This window comes from Lissotriton helveticus, chromosome 7 (genome assembly GCF_964261635.1).
Source record: "Lissotriton helveticus chromosome 7, aLisHel1.1, whole genome shotgun sequence".
Taxonomy (NCBI): domain Eukaryota; kingdom Metazoa; phylum Chordata; class Amphibia; order Caudata; family Salamandridae; genus Lissotriton; species Lissotriton helveticus.
In genome coordinates, this window is record NC_136068.1 from 1,036,665,919 (window position 1) to 1,036,683,169 (window position 17,251).

Sequence of the window (17,251 nt, forward strand, 5' to 3'; positions counted from 1 at the left end):
AAACTGAATGGGGAGAAGACTGAGGTGATGGTGTTCGGAGGGAACAACAACATCTGGTCAGCCAGTTGGTGGCCCAACTCGCTTGGAGCTTGCCCTTCCCCCACAACATCTGCCAAGAATCTGGGGGTGATGATAGACCCAGTCCTGGATATGAATGGACAGGTGAGCAGAACCATCTCCACCTGTTGGGGCCTAATTCACACCCTGCGAAGGATTAGGAAATATCTTTCGTTACAATCCAGAAAACAGGTAGCTGTGGCATTAATAGGCTCACGGTTAGACTACTGTAATGCGCTGTACGCGGGGCTAAAAAAGAGCCTCCTGCAGCGCTTACAGGTGGTTCAAAATGCCACAGCAAGATTTGTTTTGGATGCTCCCAGACGTACTACGTTAGCCAGGAAAACACTGCACTGGCTTCCGGTAGAATACCGAGTACGGTTCAAGGTCCTGTGTATGACATATAAAGTCATCACAAAAAACAGTGACTCGGGAGTAAGCTCCATCATTTCCAACTACATCCCTGGAAGGAACTTGCGTTCCTCCGGGAAATTGCTTCTGTCAGCCCCTCGCATAAGAAGAGCCAAATGGGGTGGTAGGGCCTTTTCCACCCTTGCCCCTAAATGGTGGAACGAACTCCCTTTGGATCTCAGGTCCTTGCCCACGTTACAGGCATTTCGTGGTGCACTTAAAACTCGCCTCTTCCTGCAAGCTTATGTGTAATGGATGAATGGTTCTACTTTCTGATTTTATGGTTAGGCGCCTTGATACCTCCGGGTTATTGTTTTGCGCGTTATAAATTATTTTCAATCAATCAATTTCAATCAATCAGGCAGTAGCACCGGCGTTTCCACTGAAAGCTTGTCTAAATTGCTAAAAACATGATCCAAGAGATGACCCCTATTATGTGTCGCCTGAAACCCCTTTTGGGTCAGATCAATAGCCTGAAGATTTAGACGAAGGTTATTAGCAGCAACATCAAGTGGATCGTCTAAATGCAAATTTAGATCACCTAACAGAGTGAAGTTGGCTGAGGTAAGCACTGAATTAGCAACCAAGTCTGTTATATCGGCAATGAAGTCGCCGGGAGAGCCCGGTGGTCGATAGACCAAAATTCCAGAGAAAGTGCTAGTAGGGGAAAAATACAGAGAAAAATATAAACTTTCACATGTTTACGTGGTCGAGGGAGTAACGCGACAGCTGTAAATGTCCTTATAAATAATAGCCAATCCTCCACCCCTACCTGACTGGCGATCAAGGCGCTTAATGGTATAGCCTTGGGGAATGGCCCAAACTACTGTAGGATCATTTTGGAACTGAAGCCAGGTCTCAGTTAAAAAAAGGGCCTCTGGGTTGTATTCCTCAATCAATAGTGCCAGTTCTGTATGATGCTTAGGGAGTGAGCGACAGTTAAGAAGAAACATTTTCGTAGTATGTAAGGACTGTTGTTTACTAGCTTGTTTGCCTACGCTCGGAGGAGGTAGGCCCCAATCGCAGGTTTTGCAGCGTATATTAGCGGGGTAAGGAGGGACTGAATTAGTGCAACAGTGATTGAGAGTGGGTCGTAGGGCGTGCAGCATAGAAGCACTGTATAATATGCGCCGCCCTACCATATTGCCTGACCACGAAGCCCGAAGCGTCTGAACGCGGACTGGCGCAGACTGGCTTCTCTTCGGCGCGTCTGAGGCGCTCCGCTGGGGTTGGAGGCTAATAAAGATTAGGAGGTGTGGGGAGACTAGACCGTCGCCCTTGGTAAAATGGCTGCCCACCAAGGAACAATCCGGCAACACTAGCGCTTTCCTCCCTCCACACAAACAGCCTGAGATCGCTGCGGTGGACCGGGGAGTAGCGCGACAAATTACGGTACTTCAATTATTCAAATAATGATGTCAAACAATTTTAAAAGTTTCAGTTTTAAAAGTTACAAAATTAAAACACTTTGTCCCAAATGCATCGCTAGTGCACCCGTTAGCGCGATAAAATTTGTAATCAATCTCTCGAGCGCTTTGGAGTCCAGCCCTTTTGTAGTCAGGGAGGTGCGGGGAGACTAGACCGTCGCCCTTGGTAAAATGGCTGCCCACCAAGGAACAATCCGGCAACACTAGCGCTTTCCTCCCCCCACACAAACAGCCTGAGATCGCTGCGGTGGACCGGGGAGTAGCGCGACAAATTACGGTACTTCAATTATTCAAATAATGATGTCAAACAATTTTAAAAGTTTCAGTTTTAAAAGTTACAAAATTAAAACACTTTGTCCCAAATGCATCACTAGTGCACCCCTTAGCGCGATAACATTTGTAATCAATCTCTCGAGCGCTTTGGAGTCCAGCCCTTTTGTAGTCAGGGAGGTGCGGGGAGACTAGACCGTCGCCCTTGGTAAAATGGCTGCCCACCAAGGAACAATCCCGCAACACTAGCGCTTTCCTCCCTCCACACAAACAGCCTGAGATCGCTGCGGTGGACCGGGGAGTAGCGCGACAAATTACGGTACTTCAATTTATTCAAATAATGATGTCAAACAATTTTAAAAGTTTCAGTTTTAAAAGTTACAAAATTAAAACACTTTGTCCCAAATGCATCACTAGTGCACCCGTTAGCGCGATAAAATTTGTAATCAATCTCTCTCACAGTACTGTGTCCTCCTCCTCTTGTTCTTTTACTTCCTCTTCTTCCTGGTCTTGCTCTATGTATTTCACCGTGTGGCGACTAGCCTTTCGGCGACATACTTTCTCGTAGTGTCCTATTATGCCGCAGAACATACACTTCGCCCAGAACGCTGGGCATCTTTTGTCATAGGCCTCGTGGGCCTGACTGCCACATCGGTAGCATGCGCTCTTGCCCCCTTTGTTCTGCTTTCCTTGCTGTGCTGGTTTCCCGGACCATCTGTTAGGTCCTCTATTACTTGCCGTCAGGGTTTTGCTTCTCCCTGCTGGTTCTTCGTCATCTACCTTGTTCATCATGGGTCTCTGGACCGGTTCCCTCTTTCCTGCGTCGGCGCACCTTTTTGTCAGTTCGGCCTTTTTCACCATGGCGATTACTTCCTTCAACGTGGCGTCTCCACTCGCCCATAATTTGTCTTGTACTGTTTTGTTGGAGGTGTGCATGACTATCTGGTCCTTTATGAACTCGTCATGCAGCGCACCAAACTTGCATGTCATCGCCAGTTTCTGCAAGGCGGCTACATATTCGTCGATAGACTCGCCCGTTTCTTGCTTCCTCTGCTGGAAATTGTATCGGTCAATAGATGTGCATACCGCATGTGGGTAGTGATTGTTCAGCTCTTCTATGGCGTGTCCAAATACATCGTCGTCTGAGGCTTGTCTGGGCATGGGTACCAGGTTCTGAAATACTGTAATCCCCTAAGGGCCCAAGTTGTGTAGGAGTATCCTCTTCTTTCTTTTGCTTGGAAAAGCCTCTCCATGCTCATCTTCTAGGGCCTCAATGTAGTTCAAAATATACTCTCGCTAGTCCTCCCACTTCATCAGGGGCTCTCCCGGCTTGGGTAGGAACGGAATTGGCGTCGTCAGTGATGATGCCTGCGCACTCATTTCGGCACGTCTCGCTTGTTCTATCTCCTGGCCTCTCGGGCTACCCGGCGCGCTTGCCTCCTGGCTTCTCGGGCTGCCCGGTGCGCTTGCTTCCCCACCTTGTGCTGGTTGCAGTTGGGGACCCTCTGCGCCCCTTGCGCCTTCTCTCCCTGGCTCCGCCAGGGCCACCTCCTGGTTTGGCGTCAGTACCCTAAGGCTTATATCCTAGTGTTTCAGCCAGATCTACTTCCCCCTTCCCTGTGCTGGGTTTACTGTGGGGCCTGTTCTTGTCTCCCTTTTCCACTTCAGTGATCCCTGGTACCTGGCCGTTGTGGGCTGTGCTCTCCTCCATGTCCTCCTGTGCCGCTGCCACACCCTCCTGCTGGTCCTCCTTGGCTCTGCCAGTGCCTCCTGTGTGGGGTTTGGTGCCACGTGGTGCTGGGTCCTTTGCTCTTTTTCCCTTTCTGTGTTTTTTTTTTTTCCACTGCCACCGTCGTTGCCACTGTAATGTTCGTATTTATGCTCCACTGCACAGAAGACAGGAGCCAGTAATATGTAGAACTCCTTTATTTATGACCTTATATCAGCAGGAGGGCGCCGGGACGTCCGGTGCCCTCAGGGTTTTCTCCCGACTCTCGCTGTGTAGCGCCATCGGGAAAATGGCCGCCTCGCGCGCTACGTCATGACGTAGCACGCAACACTAGAGCGCGACTCTACAAAATCCCAAGCTGGTCGCTGCTCTTGACGTTCTCATCAGCGCCATGTGCCTGCGGGCATGCCCCTTGTTCAACCGCGCTGTCCGTAAAGTCCTGCTGAAGAATCGGAATTGAAGCTCCTGCAAAGACAAAGAAAAGAAATTGAGTAGGCCTCCTAACGAGCCCTGGGTAGCTCTGCTTTGTGAAAGCTAAGCTGTGCTGTGGTGGTGGCTAGCAAAGAGGCTGCCCTTTCGCTGCTCCCCAGCTTTTATCCAAATTTGGCACCGGCTCGCAGGCGTTTTGTCTATGTGTTCCCCCGGAAGTGATTCCTATCACTTCCGGGTCACGCGCAGACCAGCCAATCTTGGAGGAAGGCGAAGCCGCCGTATCACAAACATGCGCGGCCCAGCCCGCCTCCCGTTGACGTCATCGGGGGGGGGGGGGCGGCACGACCACCATACATGCGGCGTGTCCGATGCCAGCCCAGAAATTTGGGGGCCTGACTGAGTATACTTGGGAGGGGACACAGCTGAGCACAAGGTCGCAGGACTCCATTTCAGTAGTGGGATTGGAGACATGAAGGGAGGGACACGAAGATGGACTTAGTGCTGTGGGATGACTTGATTGGGGTGAGGGATGATGCAGTTTGAAGAGTAGGACATGGCGGAGCTCATGGGACAAATGCTTCATACATCCACATATTTGGGATCAGACACAATTGGGCTCTGCAGCAGGGAGGGTTGAGATCACAGTAAGCAGGAGCTGTATGGGGGAAGGGGATTTAGCTGGGGTGTGAGATGGACGCATTAAACTCTGAGGGGGCAGTATCCCCCTGAGTGTGGATGCAATGGCACAATCGATCTGAAGAGAGGGGGTGACTGGAATATGTTAGTTATTGGAATGTTTGTAGCACCTAGTCTGCATGCGTGTGACCTTATTCTACTGTGGTATTTTTTTTAGACGTTCCACATAGTTCCTCAGTCACTATCTTGGACTGTCTGGGTCCTATTCTCGCTCAGTTTGTGGCTGTGTCATTTTCATTGGGCTATTGGGTGGAATGTTATTGTGCACAGGGCAAGTGTGTGGGACTCTTCCAATTCTTTAGATAGCTAGAAATGTTGTTTAACATGCCCCCCCCTCCCGCCATGGTGTAGGGTGTTTCTTGCTGGCGATGCTGTTGGGTACCATTATAACAAAAATATGGCATATTTTGTGAGTGCTGAATGTGTGTCAGGAGTTCTGTCCAGTGTTATCTGTTAGAGGTTATTGTGCTCGTGTCATGGTTGCATGTCCTGGCGTGAGTTCACTGACAGGCATTCATATTGCATAGCTGTATATATGCAGGACCACTGGAATTAAGCAGCAAGGGAGGGCCAAATTATGCAGCAGGGTTGACTAAGTTATGGGGCATAAAAAGGCAATTTGTACAACCGAATACAACACATTTTGTGATAGTATGAATTCATATTTTTGTCATTTTTTCTAATGTTTAACAATGTCTGGGCAAAGGTTTCACCTCATTAGCACCAGCTTAACATACAACTACAGCAATAAGCAACCGAAAGATGACCGGTCAACTATTTACATAGGACCTTCCACTGCACCGCGATACTAGTCGCTGTGATTTTGGTAACTTTTTATCCATTTTAGGTGGAAACACCTTTTTATTGTTAAAGTCTGCAGATTATGCAGCAGATGATGGATTATGTGGCAAATGCAGCAAATCCATAACTATGCGGAAAGTGCCACAGCTGCAGAATTGCCAGTGGCCCTGATATATGGCAGATTGCCTATCAATTTGTTTTATTGGAAGGATGCACATTTGCTGCCTCTGTAGTGTTCATTACTCCTTGGTGGCAGGTGCTTGCCCAGAGTCAGTGTTATTAGGGAGCGGAGTTCTGAATGGTAGACTGGGATGGATATAAGAGACGTCTTGATTTTTGGGATGTGGTAGAACTCTGCACCAAGGCATGAAATAGGGAGGAGGAAAGCGATCCAGATAAGTGGGCAAAGCTGAGCACCGGGTGGGCAGGAGTGAGGACTTACCTTCCGGGGAGCAGGACTGAGCTTTTCATAGGGTAGAGTGCAGGTGGAACAGGCTGGCCGGTGAGAGAAGTCATCCAGGGCCAAGTGTGAGTCCATGTTTAAGTATTCTGGGCAAATTAACATTCTTTATATCGCTCTTCTTCCAGAATCGGCTTCGGGAAAGCATGAAACTTTTTGCTTCGGTTTGCAACAGTAATTTCTTCAAAAACGCTTCTATGGTAAGTTCTCTCATTTGCCTTTTGGAGCATTCATGGTGGTAGCTGTGAGATGGCTATCTGTGCACTGGCTCTGGTGAATGGCGTGCACACACTGCCTGCGATAATACTGGGTTGGGTGTATGTGTTCAAGTGTTTGCAGTGGGACCTCTGACTGGTGTGTGGTGTTTGAGCATTGGCTGTAGTCAGGGATGATAGGTTGTGAGATCAATGGCTCTGGTACGTAGTGTTGTAACATTGACTGTGGGATGCACGCTCTGGTGGAAGTGTTGGAACACTGGCGGCAAAAGCACCGTCATTGATGGATGTGGTTGGAGTGCTGGTTGTGATGAATAGGATTGGAGCATGGTGAGACGACAATCCTCTGCATGGCTTGTAAAAGCTGTGTTGCCATGCCCTTTATATTTTTCTGGCTTAATCAGCGTTTTATCCACTGAGCTAAATCTTTCAACATTTTGAAAAATGTTTATGGTGTTTGTTTTTGTCTGCATCAAAGCTGGATCCTGATATCACAAGGACACCTAAGGTGATCCTCCTTTCTGAGTGAGAGTGGCTAGTGCACTCTCAACCCAGGCTGCAAAGTGACTGGCAGGGTTACCAGCATAATCATAGCTCCAGGGCACAGGCCTTTTTACTAGTACCAACGTGAGGAGACCGCTGACTTGCTCTTCGACTAAATAGTCACCCGCTCCCTTAATCGGCCTCCTTTATCCTCAGCTTATCTGGGAGATATGTGAAGGATGTACATCTGTGCATTTGTGGGATGTGAGATTTGCACGTGAACTGGTCAGTTATCAGTCCTATTTGGATCCATGTGTGCAGCACCAAATCTTAGGTTTCTTTTTGTTTGAGCTGGTGGTGGCCACATTGGATATCCAGTCTGTACATGCTCTATTCCTTTTCCTCTCCATGAAACCAGCGTACCTGCTGGTTGAGGGAAAGTTTCTCCAGTATTGGAACTTTCATAGATTCCCATGCTTGTATCATTCCCTGTCGTGAGAATGGGAGTCCCCGGAATACATAAAATAGCAAAAGAAACCATTACCAAAACAGAAAGTAGGCCTAGGCCCATTCTAGTTTTGTAACGTATCCACCTCTTTTTGTAAAAGAGACCAAATACAGTGAACAACCAATCAGATCAGCCTCGCCCCTTAGAACCTTCCTGAGAGAAGCTCAGGGCCTTAGATTTTCTACCGCACGTTGTGCAAGGGAGTCTCCACTGCGCTCTGCTCAGTTTTTTCCTGTTAACCATACTTCTACAGTTTTTCACCTGTTTTTTCTTCAAGACCTGCTTGGACTTTGTATCAAGATGTCTGATAAGCAGAAAAAAACCTCCTTAAAGCTTGTTCAACTTGTGCTAGGAAGAGGTTGCATGTGGAGGACACGGATTGTATTTACTGTATGTACCCAGACCATAAGGTTGCAGACTGTAAAATATGCCACACTTTTCCTATGAAGACCTTGCGAGACCCGGAGGGGGGAGGGGGGGTCTCCAGTGACAGTGATGAGGCAGGAGGTCGGTGAAAAGGGGTAGAACTTCTCCTTCACCTTCTGAAGAACTTCCTGGTAAGGCCTTGAAAAAGACCTCTCATAGGTCTGAGGGGCGTAGTCTGGTGAATCTCCTCACCGAGGTGTAAAGGAGAGGGAAGGACTGTCAGAAGGAGTGATATCGAAGAGGAAATCCAGCTCTGTTCCTCCATCTCCTCCTCCAATGGCTCCAAAAGCTTTTCAAAAGCCCTTGTCTCTCTCTTCTGAGGTAAAATCTTAGAAGAAAGCTCACTTGACGACGTCAACGGCTCCGTCGACAAAATTGTCAAAGGTACAGTCTAAGTCTGCTCCTTCAATTCTGGCTCTGTCTACGGTGATTTCCTCGTCTCTGGCGCTGACGATTCATGGTTCCGCATCGTCGACTTTGACGCTGGTGGTGACTTTGCCATTGACGATGTCGACGAGGGTGATGGTGACGTCAGCAACCACGTCTACAGCAACGACGACAGTTGTGGTGACGTTGGTCTCGATGACAGCTGCATTAAAGACATCCGTATCTTCATCGTCGATTCGCTCTGCCATCACAATTAGGAAGAGAAAGCAAAAGAAACACAATTGATGGACGCATTGGAGAACAAAGTCAAGAGATCTGGGTTAAATCCATCATTCTTTTGCTCACCATGTCACCCCAGTTTAGACCTGGCCATATGCAAATCAGTCTTGACCCTATGCCTCATGGGAACAGTCCAGCCCGAACTGCCAAGCCAGGTCCTCCCTGGACCGAAAACAAACATCCTAGGACCCACGTCTGGGCATACCTGGCGCACTTAGGGAGAGAAAGCAAAAAACACACAATTGATGGACGGAATGCAGAACAAATCAAAACATTCACCCCCAGTCAAGAGATCTGGGTTATGACATTGTTCTGCATTCTGTCCATCAACTGTTGTGTTTGCATTTGTCACCTCGAGTGGGACAGGTATGCACGGACGTGAGTCCCGTGCTCTCCATGCCACTTGAATCAAGCTATCCTGGCTGATGAGGACTGAAAGCCCGAAACCAGTCCTAGGATGCTTGTTTCCAGCCATTTGCATATGGCTGGGTTCGAACTGGAATGGCATGGTGAGCACAAAAACAATGGATTTAAGCCCAGATCTCTGTACTGGGGTGAATGTATGACCTTGTTCTGCATTCTGTCCATCAATTGTTGTTTTTGCATTTGTCACCCCGAGTGGGACGGATATGCTCAGTCGTGTGTCCCGTGCTCTCCAAGCCACTGGAATCAAGCTATCCTGGTTGGTAAGGGCTGAAAGCCCGAAACCGGTCCTAGGATGCTTGTTTCCAGTCCAGGGAGGACCTGGCTTGGCAGTTCGGGCTGGACTGTTCCCATGGGGCACAGGGTCAAGACTGATTTGCATATAGCTGGGTCTGGTTGGGTTCAAACTGGAATAGCATGGTGATCAAAAAAACAATGGATTTAGGCCCAGATCTCTGTACTGGGGTGAAAGTATGACATTGTTCTGCATTCTGTCCATCAACTGTTGTTTTTGCATTTATCACTATTAGGAAGCGCCAGATTACACCTGACATGACTTCGCCCAGGAGAGTGATTCCTCTACCTCCTGCACTCCTCCTTGAAGAAGAGGGTTCTGAAGATGATGAAGGACTTTATGCTTATGCTAATAGCCCTTCGCAATTGCACGCCAAGTGCCAGTACACAGGCTCTGATGGGGAATACGTGGAGGGCCAGCAATATGATCCTCCCTTAGATTATCAAGAGGACTACCAGCAGGAGATGGTCTCTATGCCTTCCTCCCTACTATCGGACTTGCAGATTCCCAACACAATCCCTGGTTCCAGTTGCGGTGCCAGTTACAAATGTTCTGCCTGCATTGCCTTCTACCCCTCTATTGGCACCACCTCAGGATGCGCCTCCAATCGTCCCTCTCATCAGGATGATACCTCTGATGAGGACATGGGCAACATCACTATACCAGATCCAGATGCCGAGTGGGATGACTATGTCATTCCTGATCCGGTTTCTCCTTCACCTCCCCCCGTAGACATAGGGGGGTTCCGTAACTTAATGGAAAGGGCCACTAGGAGATTCGAACTGCCCATACTCACGTTGCAGTCTGATTGTTTCCTCTATGACTTCAAGGAGCCTTACAAAAAATCAGTTCACTCCATTCCGATAGTTGGTCACGTTTGGGATGAAGGCTTGAAAGTGATGCAGAGTCCAGCCACCGTGATTCCGGTACTGTTTCGCTTTGAAAAGAAATATAAGGCTCCAGACAATAGCCCGGCCTGCCTGGTCAGTCAGCCTAAACCAGACTCTGTCCTCTCTCAGGCTGCCCAAAGAAAGTTCAGAAATCCTTCTGCTCCCCTCAAGATGCCTCCAGATAAAGAGGGCAGACGCCTCGATAATGCGGGCAAGAGGTTTTCCTCCATGTCCAGCCTGTTAGTCAGGGCTGCGAATGCCTTAGCGATACTTATTTGCTACGATCGCCAAGTGTGGTGTGACCTTTCCCTCTGTCTGGATCAATTGCCGTAGGATACGAAGGTGGAAGCGAAGAGGATTCTTCAAGAGGGAGAGAAAACATCTTCTGAAGTAATCGATTGTGCAATGGACATTGCAACAACGGCGTTCCTCTCCCTTGCGGGCGCTGCTGCCCTTCGCGCCAATCCTGTCTGCAGGCCAGATGGTTCTGTCCTGAGTTCCAAAACAAGATCTTGGATCTTCCCTTTGATGGGAAAGCGCTCTTTGGAAAACATATTGATGATGTGCTCCAGGACATTAAGAAAGACACGGAAACAGCAAAATCCTTAGGGACTCTGCAGTACCGCAAGGTCCCCTTCTGTGGAGCCAGAGGTAGAGGTAATGCCACGTACAGAGGAGGATACCAGCAACAACGGTTTTCTTCCTATTGATCAAACTCTCAATCTTACCGGCCAAATTATAACCAGCGGCAAAATCCATCATCCTCTTTCTCTATACCGAACAACAGAGGAAGACAAGGACGCCAGGGGAGGGACTCCTCTAAGCGTCTATAGCGGCTTGCTGGCTCTTACTACTGTCCCTTCTCCTCCTGTAACACCAGTGGGAGGCAAAATTTCAAATTACTTCACAACTGGCAACAAATAACATCAGATCATTGGGTTCTAAACATCATTCAATGCGGCCATACTCTGGAATTTGTCCGTGCACCACCTCCAAGCCCCCTCGCGCCACTGTGTCAAAACATCTCCGTCTTCTATGGTTGGAAGTCCATCAAATGCTCCTGAAAGGGGCGATTGAGCCGGTTCCTCTCTCTCAGCGGGGAGAGGGCTTCTACTCCATGGTCCGGAAGATTTTGGAAAAGTGGCGCTCTATTCTAGATATGAGGGAGCTCAACACCTATCTCATCAAGCAATCATTTCGGATGGTTTCTCTGCAGGACATCCTTTGTCTTCTCAACTCAGGGGACTACATGGCCACATTGGATCTAGAGGACGCATACTTTCACGTACCCATCGATCCAGCCCACAGGAGGTTCCTTCGCTTCACAGTAGCAAAGAGCCACTTTCAGTTCAAGGTCCTACCTTTTGGACTACGATCTGCTCCACGGATCTTTACAAAAGTATTTGCTTCTGTGGCAGCTTTTCTATGAAAACAGCAACAGGTCTTCCCTTACCGGGACGATTGGTTGCTGAAAGCTTCTACCAAACACGCAGCAGAAGAATTAGTTGCGTTGTGCACAAGCCTTTTCGCCAATCTCGGGCTGGCTCTCAACACAGAAAAGTCAACTCTGTCCATTCAGAACCGCCCGATTCCTGGGAGCCATTCTGGACACTTCCATCAACAAAGCTTTTCCGACCCTGGTTTGTCTCTACAAGTCCCTCCTAGGGTCCATTTCCTTCTGCATTCCTCTAATACCTCACTGCAGGTTGCGGATGCGTCCTCTCCAGTAGGATTTGGACTTGCAGTAGCGCCAAGTCGACGGATCCTTCGAAGACAAAATCTTCGTTACTGTGTCCATGAAGGACGCTGCATCATGGTGGACGAAAGAGGAAAACATTTCTCAGGGCCTCTCCTTCAGGAACACCCCAGCTCCTCAAATAATAACTACAGACACCTCTCTGGAGAGCTGGGGAGCAGTCTTGCAAGACCTACATGTAAGCGGGCCGTTGGCTGCCCCAACATTGTCTTCTACATATCAATCTGCTGGAGTTCAGAGCGATTTGCCTGGCCTTGCAGGCTTTTTTTCTGCGAATACAGCAGTCTGCAGTTCTAGTATGTACAGACAATACGACGGCCATGCATTATATAAACAAGCAAGGCGGCACCAGATCACGTCTTTTGTCACAAGAAGCCCAGACAATTTGAGAATGGGCTATCCATCAGGTGATATTGCTCGAAGCGGAGCACCTTCCAGGCGTTCTCAACAAGACAGCGGACACCGTGAGCAGACTGAAATCGGTCAGCCACGAATGGGAACTGGACCAGTCCACACTAGAAACGTTTTTTTGCCTATGGGGAAGGCCTTTCATAGACCTCTTTGCCACGCCCGAGCACAAGAAATGCAGATTTATGCAAGCAGGCTTCACCATCCAGGATCATTGGGGAATGTGTTTTCAATGGCCTGGTAAGGCGCATTTGTTTATGCTTTTCCCCCATTCCGCTGATCCCCAGGCTTCTCAGGAAGCTCAAAGCTGAACCGTGCAAGATGATTCTCATAGCTCCTGCGTGGCCCCGACAGTTTTGATTCACAGAGCTGCATCTCCTCTCCCTGGACCTTCCGCTGCAGCCGATTCCTTCGCTGCTGACAATGTCCCAGGGCCAAGTCTGGCACCTGGATCCTCAATCCCTGCAGTTGTCGGCATGGCTTCTGAGCACCAAGAATTTCTTGGTTTGACCCTTTCAACAGAATGTAGAGATGTACTTTCTCAGGCATGGGCCCCAAGTACCAACAAGACATACAAGTGGAAGCGTTTCTGCATTTGGTGCCAACAAGAGGGTGTCCATCCTCTTTCTTCTGTACTGAATGAAGTTCTTCCTTACATTCTTTCATTAGCAAAATCAGGGCTGGCTAACTCATCCACCAAAGTTCATCTTGAGGCCATCTCTCACTTCAGACGCACATCTTCTGGTCCTTCCCTCTGGTCGGCAAGGATAAATAAACATTTTGTCAAGGGCCTTTTCAGTGTCTTCCCTCCAGTCAGCCTCCGCCTCCTCTTTGGCACCTTAACTTAGTTCTCACCTAGCTCATGAAGCATCCCTTCGAACCTATTCACCGGGCGAATTTGAAATTCCTCTCCTGGAAGGTGGCTCTTCTGCTCGACTTGACTTTGGCTAGGAGAATGGGTGAATTGCAGGCTCTCACCATTCAGGAACCTTTTCTCCAGTTTAAAAAGGGTACAGAGATACTCAGTACCAACACAAAGTTCATACCGAAAGTGCCTTCAGACTTTCATTTGAATGAGCCAGTCATTCTCAAAACTTTTTTCCCTCCACCTACGACTCCGGCAGAAAAGGCACTCCACTCACTGGACATTCAGAGGTGCTTAAATTCTATCTTCAACATACTAAAGACTTCAGGAAGTCCCCTCAACTGTTTGTATCTTTTAGCGCCCCGCGTAAGGGGTTTCCCCTTTCCAAGGAGGGGATTGCTCGTTGGATTACCAGCGCTATCCAGTATGGTCACAGAGCAGCAAGTAAGTCCCTGGAAGGTCGGGTCCGTGCTCACTTCACGAGGGCGATTTCTTCCTCAACAGCCTTCTTTGGCAGAGTTCCTATTTGGGAGATCTGCAGAGCAGCGACCTGGAGCAGTACTCATACATTTACAAGACATTACTGCCTGGATTCTTCAGCGCAGAGTGACACAGCAGTTGGACAGGCAGTCCTGAGGAACCTCTTTCAGTAGTGATGAGCTTTCCCTTTCCCCCTCCTCCCATTTTTCTGCTTTTCAGCTCTTGCACATTTTTGAACCTCATGTGTTTATGATTACGAATGTTTCTAAGAATGTTTAATGACCATTGAAGTTGTTGTTATGATGAATTAGCTTTTGCTTTGTTCTTGGTTTTATAGGGGCCAGATGTAGGTAGTACTTATTTACCGATTTTTTTATTACCGAATTTTACCGATTCGGTAATTAAAAATCGGTAAATAAGAATGGGGGAAATGTAGGAACATCCAGATGTTCCTTTTACCGAATCGGTAAAAATCTGTATTTACCGATTCGGTAAATACCGACCGGTAATGGCCATTCATTCCTATGGGCTTTGCAGCCCATAGGAATGATTGGGCATTACCGATTCGGTATTTACCGAATCGGTAAATACAGATTTCCACAAGGGTGCAGGGGGTGTCACTTTGACACCCTCTGGCACCCCCACAAGAGGCTCGGGTGCCATGTGGCAGGCATACCTGCCCTAAGGGCAGGTCTGCCTGTCATATGGCACAGGTGTGCATGCACACATGTGCATGCACACCGGAATCGGTATTTTACCATCAAATATATTTGATGTTAAAATACAGATTCGGTAAGGGTTGTGGGACTCAGAAGAGTCCCACCTACATATCAAAATTATCGAATAGGTTAAAATACAGATTCGGTATTTTACAGATTCTGTAAATTTACCGATCGGTAAATTTACCGAATCTGTAAAATATGTGGCCCTACATACCATTTCGTTAATACCGGTCAGTAACGGCCGAAAATACCAATTTTCGGCCGTTACCGACCGACCTACATCCAGCCCATAATGATCATGGTTCTAAAAATGTGCTCATAACTGCTAGTTACTCTGATACAAGCATGGGAATCTATGAATGTTCCAATAGTGGAGTAAGAAAACCAGTTACTTACCTGTAACTTTGGTTCTCCAGTATTGGAAGCTTTCATAGATTCCCATGCGACTCACCCTCCTCCCCTGGGAAAGCTCAGTCTTCAGCACCTTCAGTGGTATGGATACACAATGACTACGAAAATCTGAGGCTCTGAGCTTCTCTCAGGAGGGTTCTAAGGGGAGTGGCTGATCTGATTGCTTGTTCACTTTATTTGGTCTCTTTTACAAAAAAAGGTGGATTTGTTACAAAACTAGAATGGGCCTAGGCCTAGTTTCTGTTTTGGTAATGGTTTCTATTGCTATTTTATGTGTACCAGGGACTCCCATTCCGATGACGGGGAATGATACAGGCAAGGGAATTATGAACGTTTCCAATACTGGAGAACCAAAGTTACAGGTAAGTAACTTGTTTTCTTCCTGTGCTTTCTGTTTGTCCTTTGTAGGATTTGCCTGCCTTTGGTGCAACTCTCCCATTTCCAGTGTTGTGGATATCACCAATGACAAAAAGAGGAAGCAAACTTAAGTCTGAAGCTAATACTCACCTAGCCCAGGCACCACTGAGCACCAGAGGTCTGTACATTCTAACCCCCTCAGCCGATATTTTCATTGTTCTTTGTTGTCTGGTTCAGAAGTTGGACAGTGTTCATTTGTGAGGAAAAAGATTTACTGTATGGTGTGGTTATGCAGCCTCACCATGTAAGAAAGACACAAGCATGTACCTGGTCCAGTAAGGTTCGTTTGTAAAGCCTTAAATCAGTCCTGGGTACCTGCGGCACAGAACAGTCAGGCTTTATAAAAAGTGTAAAGTATTTAGAAGTACCAAAACAGTTGAATATGAAGGAAACACAACACAATAAAAGTCCTACACCAATTTATAAAAATGTTTGTATTTTTATTTTTAAATAGACACCTCAGGTTTAGGTCACAAAATGTAACTTGAGAAAGGCTATAATAGCACGCTTGTGACTCCAGCAGGGTAGCCAGTCACAAGGACCAACAAAGTCTGACAGAACAGTTACTGTGCAAGAAAAACTGTAGCCAGTCCAGTCCCAGGTTCTGTGGGTAAACCGACCTAGGAATCAATGGAATGGCCCTGATCCAAGTGATAAAGATAGGATGGTGAGCCCTTGTCAGGGGTCTTCCTGTGGCCACCCCTCAGTCCACCAACATAGTGGGTCGGCTTTGACCTCAGGGGTCGATTTCGCATGAAGTCCTGGTGTAACCCAGCACAAACTGAGGTGGAAAAGTGAGCTGAAGCTTGATGATGGATTCAACCCAGATCTGTGACTGGGGTGAGTATCTGAAAACTTTCAGCGCTCCGTCCATCCACTTCTTGTGTTTGCTTTGTTTGCTCTACGTTGACAGGGTATGCCCAGACATGGGTCTCTTGCTCACTTTGCCACTGAATTCAAACTAGCCTGGCTGATGTAGGGTGTTACCCCGAAACCTGTCGCAGGATGCTTATTTCTGGTTCAGGGATGGCTTGGCAGTTCTGGTTGGACTGTTCCCATGAGGCACAGGGTCAAGACTGATTTGCATATAGCTGGGTCTGATCTGAGGTGGCAAAATGAGCTAAAGAATGATGATGGATTCAACCCAGATCTGTGACTGGGGGTGAGCGTCTGAAAAGTTTCAGCGCTCCGTCCATCGTCTCCTCGTGTTTGCTTTGTAACCTAGCACAAAGCCAGGTACTACTGTTCTACTGGTGTCCGGTTACAGCTAAACTAGCGGTTCCCTTTAACCTGCAACAGTTTCCATGCTGGGGCAATCAAACTGCACTCCTATGACTCTACCGGGCCAGCAGACTCATGTGCAACTTTTGAGGGTTAGGACCCGGTCTCCCAGGATGCACTTCGATGGTCAGTGGCGACTAGGCATTCTTGGCTACCAACTCGCCATGGTAGGATTCTTCAGCTCGTATGGCTGTAACAAGGAGACTGCCAACCTTGGAGTCGCCTTCTCTATCTGAAACTCTGGAATGACTTTTCGTCAAACAGGGCAGCACTGTCTCAGACCTTTCATTGGTAGCCCAAAGAGCTGCAGGTGCAGTCCAGTAGTCCGTGCAGCTTCTCTTTGCCAAGTCAGGGCAATACTTGTTCGGTCCTCTCTCCACTACAGACATGATCTGGGGTGTGGATGCCAGGGGTGCCATTTTTAGGCCAAGTTCTTGCCCTGACGCAATGCAGAGTCTACTAGCCAATGGGCTACCAAGTCCCCTCCTGCGGAGTGAACACTTCCTGTAAAGTGTGGCATCTAACTAGCCCAGAATGCACCATTCTGCCCACTCCCAACATGTCAGAACCATTCTTTTGGTGTGTGGAGCTCCCTTGCCCATTCCAGAGCCGTGGCTACTTGAGGGCTACATGCCTACAGAAAGAGCAGTTTTCCAACAGCTTTCCCCTCTGTCCATGTTGCCAGCCTGTCTGCAAAAACAAAAGAGCAGCCACTCCTGTGT

General features: G+C 48.1%; 1 protein-coding gene across 2 annotated transcripts in view; it reads left to right on the top strand.

Moving 5' to 3' along the window:
• The window catches only part of LOC144769628 (guanine nucleotide-binding protein G(o) subunit alpha-like), a 727,529-nt gene that overhangs the window by 492,133 nt on the left and 218,145 nt on the right, over nt 1-17,251 (top strand). Inside the window, exon 7 of one of the 2 annotated variants that reach the window (XM_078653797.1) lies at nt 6,412-6,483. The exons of the other annotated variant lie outside the window; for it this stretch is intronic. Within the exon in view, the coding sequence (XP_078509923.1) occupies nt 6,412-6,483 (72 nt within the window). The remainder of the gene's footprint in view (nt 1-6,411; nt 6,484-17,251) is intronic. 2 annotated transcript variants of the gene reach the window in all.